Source organism: Mytilus edulis, chromosome 13 (assembly GCF_963676685.1).
Source record: "Mytilus edulis chromosome 13, xbMytEdul2.2, whole genome shotgun sequence".
NCBI classification, from domain to species: domain Eukaryota; kingdom Metazoa; phylum Mollusca; class Bivalvia; order Mytilida; family Mytilidae; genus Mytilus; species Mytilus edulis.
This window is the reverse complement of record NC_092356.1, coordinates 25,459,718-25,470,967: the sequence shown is the minus strand read 5'-3', so window position 1 is coordinate 25,470,967 and position 11,250 is coordinate 25,459,718. Positions and strand designations below refer to the sequence as shown.

At 31.4% G+C, this 11,250-nt stretch overlaps 1 protein-coding gene across 1 annotated transcript; it reads left to right on the top strand.

Moving 5' to 3' along the window:
• Positions 1 to 1,909: 1,909 nt before the first annotated feature.
• On the top strand, positions 1,910 to 9,272 carry LOC139500205 (sodium-dependent glucose transporter 1A-like). The gene is made up of 4 exons (XM_071288945.1): positions 1,910 to 2,096; positions 4,469 to 4,572; positions 5,851 to 6,142; positions 7,942 to 9,272. Exons 2-4 carry the CDS (start codon positions 4,471 to 4,473, stop codon positions 8,982 to 8,984), a joined length of 1,437 nt encoding a protein of 478 aa, XP_071145046.1. The 5' UTR covers positions 1,910 to 2,096; positions 4,469 to 4,470; the 3' UTR covers positions 8,985 to 9,272.
• Positions 9,273 to 11,250: the final 1,978 nt, after the last annotated feature.

Sequence of the window (11,250 nt, the reverse complement as noted above, 5' to 3'; positions counted from 1 at the left end):
TAACAATTGAATCATACAACAAATAGTCATACACCTAAACATGCTAACAGCTCTGTATCACATCAATAAATCAAAACGAATATTCATATTGGAAGTCTCATTTCACTTGGTGAAACAAGGTTAATGGTTCGAAAAATTGAAAATTCATAATTCATAATAAAATAATTATACGTTTAAATTAGATTTAACTATAATAACGTAATTATAATTGAATCTTCAAGTGAAGAAAAGTTAATCAAAACACAAAGACGTAATTTGAATAGGGAACGGGAGATGACACATTGGTTTTACAAGAACAATGTAAAATATAACGAAAAATGCTAATCAATAAAATTTAGAATGGAAATTGATAATGTGTCAGCGAGACAACAATCCGACTCAAGAAAACAGCTAATGACCACCAATACAGCGAGAAAATCCCGCATCCGAGGGCAAGTAAAGTAAAAATTGAAGTCACACTAAACTTCGAAATATATGAAAGTCTAAAATTAACATAATTCATAGAAGACTTACAAAGGCCAGAGGGTCCTGAATTTGGATAAGCACAAAAAGCGACGGGTTTAAAATATTAGACACATTATATTAGATCTCAACCCTTCCCATATATCTCTATCCAATGTAGATTAAACATTTTAGTCGTAACATGTGTACAACAATACTGTAAAAATCCAATCATATTGACAGAAAAATATGTAAGTAAACCGTCATGTCAAACATGTTGGTACGACAATTTTCAACAATTGATGGTCTGAGACCACAATTGTCGTCCCTTGATTTTCGTTGTTCACAAATATAGTCCACAGTGTTGACAGTGGGTTACTTGCCAATGACTTTTATACCTCTTCCAAATTTATTTCTCCGTGTTTAATGCCTCAAATTGCAATAAGGAGCGTAAAATGACACTGTAACAAAATTTGGGTTTCAGAATTTTAAAGGAAAGTAGTGATTAGGTCCAGCTGAAAAAGGTTGAAAATTAGCACTTTGGAAGCTGTCAAAAGATTTCAAGACGCCCTAAACATAAAATTATCCATATTTTGAGTTGGAGCCGATGAAGTTTTCTATAATTTTAATAAAATTTGTCCCAAAAATAGTACAACACACTGTAAAAATTTTATTGAGAAAGCGCAGGTGGAATTTTTTTAATTTTCATTTTTCTTCTAAAAGAAATGCCTTATGAAATAATTGTTGTCTAAGACCTAATGTCTAAGTTGTTTTTCTTCAAATCAATACAATCTTAAAATCTTTTGAGAGTTATTAGGTCATATTCACGATACAGTTACAAAACTTAAAGTTACGGAACAAATAAAAAAAAACTATTGCAGAAAAAGGCAAGATACACCTTTCCCTAAAATGTATGGCCTTTTGTCTATTGTAATACATATCAAACAAAAACGTTTTGCGTTAAACGCAAACATAAGAAGAAATATTAAAAAAAAGTTGTGTGGCGTTAATACGCTTCCGTGCTTTTTAGCATATTGTATTTGTATAAACATTTTATTTATGTCAGAAGAAAATACTTGTGTTCTTCTCTGTCTTATATTTTGCCTCTATTGACATTAAGGTGGTACCTAACACTACAGGGAGATAACTCTGTAAAGTCAGCTAAACGTTTTAATTACGTTGTGTTGTAAAAGGAATATAAAGCTTCCCACTGATCAAAAGTGGTGTTTGTCTAATTGCTATATAACCAGTGTAATTATTCTGACAAAACAGTTGGTTCAAAAATTATTTATATTTTAATATTTTTGTTAAAGGGATTAACTTTGACAAAATTTTATGAAAATTAAACGAACCAAATTAAAAATGTGAAAGTGTTGGGTACCACCTTAAGCATTCAAAGTAGTGAAAAGGTCAATTTGTCGTTTGTAAAAGAAAACCTGTTATATGTCAAATTACAGTCTTAAACAAGGAGCCTTGGCACAATTAATCAGTGACTGTTCAAGATGTAATGAAGTACATGTAACATATCTATAGGTAACATGTATATAGGTAACAGTTTATATTACATATTACTGGTACTTAGGACAAGAATAATCTCGGAGATGATAATTTCATTGTAGTTATATCAAACTACAAAATGTACATATAAACGTACGGTAAGTTCTTTTACAATAATCAATTCTGTATAGTTAATTTTTTAACATGATTGCATATTAACATACAAACACTTTATAAATTTATGTTTAAATTGTATATTTAACACGCACGAACACGTAATCAACGTATTAATTGCATGTACCACCAGCACAGTGATTTTGATATCAACATATTTGTTTTTATTAAGATACGGAACAGATTGAGCGATAGGTATATATATATATGCATAACCCATAAAAGTTATCTACACATATGCATGAACAAGTAAAGGTATAAATAAAATATTTACATCTGTATTGAAAAAAAATATTATATTTGGTGAAAATGCATGTTACTTACGAGCACACATACACACATAAAAATTTGCAATATTATTTAATAAGTGTATTGTATACATGTATAGTGCATGTTAGTATGTAGGCAATAAATCATCATTTATTCAAGTACTTTTGATACATGTAACTGTCTTTTAAACGTCATTAATAGAAATGAAATAACTATATGTGTATATGCATATATATAAGATTTGGAAGATATCATAAGTTAACTTATTACAATAAATGAAATAATGTTAAAAAGAAATGAAAAAAAAAACACACACAAAATGGAAAAAGAAAAAAAAAACAACGGTGAGTGTCACTCAGTCTGATGTATTTTGAACAGATTTAGAATAGCAATATTTCTATTAAACGAATCAAATATGTCTCCTAAAACTATTTAGATAATATTTAAGTCAATATTATCATCAATAATTGTTCTGAAAATGCACCAATTATTTGTTAAAAGACGTTACGCAACGTACACTCAATCATTGATTGAAGGTTGAGGAAATGAAATCAAGTAAGAACTTTCATTGATCAAAATCATAGCTTATAAAACAGTTTACACATATAGTGCTTTCTGACCTGTATTGGTTACATAAAAGTTGGTGTGTTGTCTGTTCAATAATATTCATGTGACCATTTGTTTGCACTTAAAACCCGTGTGGTCAAATTTCTAATTATCGTTATTATAGCCTAAAGAAGAGACACGTGTATTCACATATGATTTAATGTGTATTTGTAATAATGATAACTTTTGTTATTATGTTTGTTGTTCATTTAGTATTTAGGTGGTACCTGTAGCGAGTAGCACACCTACATTAGACCTTTGTTCTTTGTTAAGGCTAAAGACTATACTTACTTCATATTCCGAAGAGCGTAGTGAGGAAGAATATATTACAAATGTTATTTCAACTGATCGAGCGGAGCTTACGTTTTAGTTAACACAAGGACAGTCTATTTAACGATGTGTGTAATAAGGACGATAACCGTTATAATTATAATTGATTTCTAATCACCTATCAGTGTCACCAATCGGATATACAATTAAACTGAGTGAATAATATGGGACGAATAACTGGACACTTCATTAATGAGTTTATCCCGAAACACCTGTCTATAGATGGACTGGTCTTAAATAAACGAAGGGTTAAACCCCGCCTAGTCAAGTGAAACATATCAAGGAATAACAACAATGAGATGTCGACATACTAGGTTAAAAAAAACCTAGAGCAACGTCAATTGTCAGCTTAATGCATGCATGCATATGTATTGGTTGTAACACCTGCACAAAATATGATATATGGTGTATTTGAAATTTAATGGTATATCGAATCAGTCACAAAATTCTTCTATCGTCCTATATACATACGACAACACTACAAGTTTAAATAGAAGTTTTCTTTATCTTTATAAACGTCACATCATTGTTAACGCCAAAAAAATTAATAGAGAAATTGGCAATGAAAAGGTTTTTTCTTAGCCATTTTTTTTTGTCAATACGATTTTATGACATTCCTCTTACAATCTTATATTAGGATCTTATAGACAAATCTTAGACTTATAATTATATTTCTAAAATAAAATCTAAATATCATAACATATTCTTGACAAACTGGAGTTGTAGCTTTTTGCCTTTTTTCAATTCATTTCTATATACTTACATTAGATGTATGTTTTATTATAATACGTTATTCTGATTGGCTACACTGCAATCTCGTGTTATTCCTTATTCAACTTCATTACACAATTAAATTTATCTTTCATGATGACAAGAGGTCCCACAATAAACTGCACAGTCAGGTAAATTAGATACAAACTTGATAACAATCGTGTTTTCATGATCCTAGCTAAAGAATGTAGTTATAAGTATAAAATGCTTCTTTTTGTAACATCATACAAAATGTACTTCGGTGAACACTTTTACACCCCAATAAAGTTACAAAAAGAAGAATTCAATTCTTAAAAACATATTAATTTATAGATCTTCAGTGCATAATTTACATGTGATATCCTAATATGCATATGCATGTATTTCCTATTACCATCAGAAATGGTCAAAATGGCAGAAGAAGAGAAGGTTGGTCAAACGACGTTGACGACTACTGAGAAAGTTGTCAAAACTATCTTCTTAGTTCTAACATGGGTTATGATTGTAAGTATGCTTATATATTTCAGTTTTTCATTGAGAGGCAAAACACACAGTTGTCTGCACCTCATTCTATTTACAGAATTTATTTGTTCAAAAACCATTGCTTTTTTTTTTTAATTCCACCTTAGCTTAGGTACATGTAATAACGCTGAATTTTTATTAGATGAGGGATATGGTATTTTTTTTACAAATTTGTATTTATAGAGATTTTCTTTTCCGATGTATTTGTCAGTTAGAAATTCCACTTGCTATCAAATACGACGGCAGTTAAGAAATACCATTTCTCAAACATGCGATTTCGGAACACCTCAATACTTTTCGTTTAGATGGACACAAAGAGCAGCTCTTGAAATTTGTTAGCTTCTCAACCGGAATTTTTTGTCAAATACAAATAAAATTGAGAATGGAAATGGGGAATGTGTCAAAGAGACAACAACTCCACCATAGAAAAAAAAACAACAGCAGAAGGTCGCCAACAGGTCTTTAATATAGCGCCCGAAGGCGTCCTTTAGCTGGCCCCTAAACAAATATATGCTAGTTCAGTGATAATAAACGCCATACTAATTTATCATGATATATCTATTTATCTTACCTCCTATACATTTCCAGGAATATGATTGGTTAAAAGCGTCCGCGTGCAAACCGTGTATATTTGATATTAGGTTAGTAGGGAGGCGGGGTTTATCTCATACACGGTTAGTAGTGGAGTTACGTCCCTTTATATTCCTTATTAGGTAAGAAGGGGGTGGGGCTTATTTCATACACGGTTAGTAATGGTGTTATGTCCCTTTGTAAAAAACAAAACGGTACTGAGAAAAAATCTTAAAAGTTCCAACAGACGAAGAAATTGATGATTCAGATTGAAATAAATTCATAAAACACATTTAAACCTTACAAGTCGTTATTGTTGGCATCTGTTTTTGTAGGATTAATGGAAGTATTTTCTTAGCGCTAACAGTATTGAAGACTTGCTCGTTTTGAGAATCACTAGCCTTAATTTCACACGTTAAGATAGTCGGCAAGATAAATTCGTTATATAGTGTGCTAGTGACGTAATACGGTATATATGGGGTCAGTAAATTCCATATGGGGATTCGAGCTTCGCTCTCACCCCATATGGAATTTACTGACCCCATATATACCGTATTAGGTCACTAGCACACTATGTAACTAATAATATACTTCTTGATTTTATTGTGACCATAACAATATGAGTGCAGATATTATATAATATCTTGTATATAATGTTTATTGGTTTTTTAAACGATATCAATATTTCAGGGGCTGTTTACTGAAATAACTGGACCAACCCAAAAAGATTTAATTATAAAAACGAGCTCGGACTATGAACTAGTATCACGTGCAATTTCTGGTAGGAGTGCAGGGTATTTTATAGGAGCAGTTATAGGTGGACCTCTGGTTGACAAACTAGGACATTATTGTGATTTGATGATTGCTGTTTGTCTGGACGGGGCAGCAATAGCTACTGTGATAGTACCTTATTGTGGCAATGTATCTCTGTTGTGGTTTTTACTTGCACTTGGAGGTACATTTGAAGGAGTTATAAACATAGGTAAAACAATAACAAAATAAATATGTTACTTATTTAAAAGAGCTTCATAACAGAAACAGAAAGGTAAACAAATAATTGCTAATGTTACTTAGCGCACTCAAAATCATTTAACTAGATAAGAAAGTTGTTTTAACTCCATGGTTCGAGAACATTTGGTTGAATAAAATGAACTTTTTTTTCGTTATTTGCACCAGCTTACTAAATTTCTTTACATATATATAGATCCAATCAGACCAATCAGTATGATCAGTCCATATTTCCCCAATAGGCTTAGGGTCCGTTGACGTAATGGATATATAATTAGTGACCGTTTACTGATCGCATAAATAGTGAAAATTAATATTCAAATACAGTTTTATTAAATATGTTTCTTATTTTATAAATTGTTCTTTTTACATCATTATATACGTACGAATCAGCTGATATTGAAGTTTCTCTAATTTTGGTGCTAGTTTCACTTTTCCTGACCGGTGTGAGAAAAATATTTCTCCTCACTAGTGAAAAATCTGTTCTCGGCAAATGATGAGTCGAAATTTAATTATGACGTCTAAATGTTTTGTGTTCATCTGAAATTTTCTATTTTGACGTCATGAAAAAAAAGCGACCATGCCTGATGACGTCGCATATAAAGAACACACATTTCTGAAAAGAAGGATAAAAACCATTAGAGAACCAGATTCCTACACTAAAACTCGTGTATTACGATATTTCTTCACTCTCGACAGTTACATTGTAATTTTTGAAAGAGCTTGGCATGCCTCGCGCTTTAACTGTCTTGGGTGGAGAAATATCGTAATACACTTGTTGCAGTGTAGGAATCTATAAGTATATGCCACATAGTGTCGTTTATTATCTGGTGCTTTAAAATTAGAAAGGATGTTTGTGCCATTTTCCTATCTATAAAGAACAAAAATCTTAACGAATACAGTGAAAATCGTCGATATCGAGCTCGATTTCCATTTTGTCATCAGAAACAGCACACTAAATTATAAAACCATTCGTTGAATGCTGACCGTTCAATGGTTCATGGACACTACATGCATACAAAAAGCCATTCTAATATATATATATATATCATAACTCCTCAACAATGAAAGTTAAATCGTCAATATAGAACTTGACCTCTATTTAATTTTGTCTTGAGTATCAAGATATTAAAATTTTAAGAGCCTTGATTGGTTTGGTCGTTCGGTAAGAAAATGAGAAAACAACAAACAGTTGAATTTCCAAACCTGTCAAAGACCATAGCTTCTAAACGGCAAAAGTGAATATCGTTAATTTCAAAATGAACCTCCAATTGTTGTTATCAGTAACAACACACGCATGTAAAAAGTAATTTTTCAATATAAACATTAAAGTTTGAAGTCAAATTTATTGTAAAAGATTCAAAATCATCTTAATTTAAGGACTTATTGTCCCCAAGCTCTAATTCCTTGTCCGAATTTGGATTCTCTCTCATCCCTTATACAGACTCCATATAGTAGAAGATCACTAGCACACTCTGTAACTATTAATATGTAACTCTAGACGTTTAATACCATTCCAACATTCTTTTCTTTATAATCATAACATTTATGTCGTTTAATTATTGTACACATTTGTTTTACAACCGGACAGACCATGGGATGTTTAATATCACTCCAACATTTCTGTGTTTCCAAACACACAATTTATTTCGTCTAATGTTGTATATTTTTGTTTTAGAACTGGACAAAATACTGGACATTTAACATTATTCCAGATTTCCTGTCTTTTCAAACACACAATTTATTTTGTATAATATAGATTTTTTTTTACAGCTGGACAGAAAATAATCCTTAATATTTGGCAAGAGAAGGCTACAGGACCAATGCACGTACTACACTTTGGATTTGGAATGGGATCATTTATTGTTCCACAAATATTGAATCCCTTCCTGGCTGTTTTATCTCCATCACCAGACAATATTACAGAGACAGCCAATATAACGTCAGTTTCGTTTGTATCACCAACGATAGCATCTAATGGTACAGAACTGTATTTAAAGGAATCGCGAATTGAAACAGGGTATTTGATCATAGGGATCATAGTCGCATCCTTATCAGTTGTGTTTTACATATATCAGTGTTTCTTTCGACAACTCGCCGGTGTAAGAAAAATACTGAATGGAAATGATACATTAGTAAGGCAGATAGTTAAAGTTGTTGATCCCGCGACGTGCTCAAAAGGCGATCGTTGGTTTGGAGTTCAAGTTTTTTTTCTTTTGTTTATGTACTTTTTTAATCAGGTTGGTGGTGATAGATTATATGGAAAGTTCATTAGAAGTTACGCAATCGATAAGCACAAATTTTCCGGAGATAATGGTTCACTACTTAACACCGAATTTTGGATAAGTTTCGCAGTGGGTAGGTTTTTTGGTTTGTTTACTGGTAGATATATTCCTATTAGAGTTCTTATATTAATTGAAGTGTTTGGTGCCTTTATTACAGTAATTCTCCTGGAAATATTTGCAAGGGACAGTGATCTCGCTTTGTGGATATTAACGGCATCTATGGGATTTTTTGTTGCCCCTCTATTTCCATCAGGAATAGCATGGGGAGATTTCCATGTTGAATTTACTGGCTTTGCGATCACTTTCGTTCTCATGGGTGGTGCTCTGGGTGGAATGTCATATTTATGGGTCATTGGATATCTCTATGAATATTATGGTTATGATATGTTTCTGCATCAATTAGTTGTATATGCTATAATAATGATATTTCTTACAATGCTGATGACTATAGTAGGCAAGCGACATGGAGGAAGATTCGAGAACAGAGTATCCGAAGTAAATGTAAATGAACTTTCCATGAAGAAGAACTAAAAATAACATTTCTGACAATGATGTCCTTCACTACAATGTTGACGAAATCAGTCCTCCAAATTAGTCGGAAACTTTTTTCTATTTTAAAATCTAATTCTTTTTATAGTATCATAGCTAGTTAAATCGTAAATACATGTACTGACAAAACGTTACAGATTAAATTGTGTTAGAAACTAGGAAATTTAAAATAAATAAAAAAATACCTGGGGAAATAAAGGATTTTGCCTTCTTACATGCATATGATATTTATCGTTTCCACCAAACATGACTAAATAAAATTGAGAATGGAAATGGGGAATGTGTCAAAGAGACAACAACCCGACCAAATAAAAAACAACAGCAGAGGGTCACCAACAGGTCTTCAATGTAGCGAGAAATTCCCGCACCCGGAGGCGTCCTTCAGCTGGCCCCTAAACAAATATATACTAGTCCAGTGATAATGAACGCCATACTAATTTCCAAATTGTACACAAGAAACTAAAATTAAAATAATAAAAGACTAACAAAGGCCAGAGGCTCCTGACTTGGGACAGGCGCAAAAATGCGGCGGGGTTAAACATGTTTGTAAAGTAAACGCATAACAATACGCACATTAAAATTCAGTTCAAGAGAAATCCGAGTCTGATGTCAGAAGATGTAACCAAAGAAAATAAACAAAATGACAATAATACATAAATAACAACAGACTATTAGCAGTTAACTGACATGCCAGCTCCAGACTTCAATTAAACTGACTGAAAGATTAAGATTTTATCATATGAACATCAGGCACAATCCGCCCCGTTAGGGGTTTAGTATCATATCATCATAATGTGTTTAGTTCCGATGCAAAGACCTTATCAGTGACTCAATATTAACGCCAAAATATGCAATCTTTAATGACTTGACAACAGTATCGTAATTATATCCCTTCTTAATAAGTCTATTCAAAGGTTTTGTAAGTTTCTGAGGTGAATACTGACACCTTTGTGCTTTATAAAGAATATTACCATACAAAATTGGATGTGAAATACCTGAACGTATTAGAAGACTTGTTATCTCTTACTTGCCTTTTTAATCTAAAGTATAAAGTTACAATGTTTGTTCGGAAAAGTCATGTACCAAGTCAGCAATATAACAGTTGTTTTATTTGTTCGGTTGATTTATAGCAGTTGATGTTATCAGTTTTTATGGTCTTACCCTTATTTAAACTTGACTTGGAGTTCAGTATTTTTGCTAAATTTTCACGATACTAATAAAAAAACATTTATTAAGATTTTAACTAAAGAGTTTGCATTAAAAAAATATAAAAAACGGAAAATTTGATTGAAATTATAATATGTAAAAGTTAGATTAAAATTTACAGACACAAAACTGTTCAAAGGTGTAATGTCAAACAGTTAATTATAATTTTGTCTATTGCCATTTTACCTCGATATGTTTTGAAAAGTAATACATTTACCATGTGAAGTTTTGCGAGGTCAAAATCAAGAAGATGAAAACCTTTCTGTTGTTTTATTTTTCTATTATATTTACCTAAGGGAGATTAATCTTCATTAGAAAAGCGTTATACCACAACGTGTATTTTTTAAAGATTGCTTTATAATGGATTTCAGCATTTTATAATTTCGAGCAGGTGTTAAATTCTAGCGCCAACATTATTCAGAACAAGTTCGGTTTTTAAACAAAATCGGTTTACTTTCTACAAAATTCTTAAATTGGTCGACGAAATAGAGATAACAAATTATGTTCAATTATTCACTTTGTTAGCTTAATTTCGTTATATTTATTTCAAATTATGAGGATAGCTGTGTAGTAGCCACATATATAAAATACAGTATAATATTACTGAAGCTGTTAGTCCTGAGTAAAACATCTAAGACCTTTCTAAATAAACGTTCTACATATAATGTGCTACTTGCAGGTCCTCTTCAAATGAATCAGGAAAAAGATATTAGGTATCTAACAAAATAAACACTCATAAAGATAAAAAAAATGAATTAAACCCTTTCTGGCAAAATGCAATTGAACGGATTATAATAAACATGAACATATTTATTCCTTTCTAGACTGATTTCATCTGTTAACTGAATTTCTTTAAACACGCAAATGAGCAAATTAATATTTCAAGTATTTAGTAACTAATATGTATTGATGATCAAATATAAGTCTGACATGATTTATATTTTTATTTACGGCTACTTTTTATTTGTAATAATTTAATTGAAATTATCCATGTATAAGTACGTTCGATTTTGAGTTTATATTAATTTTGTATGATTTCAAT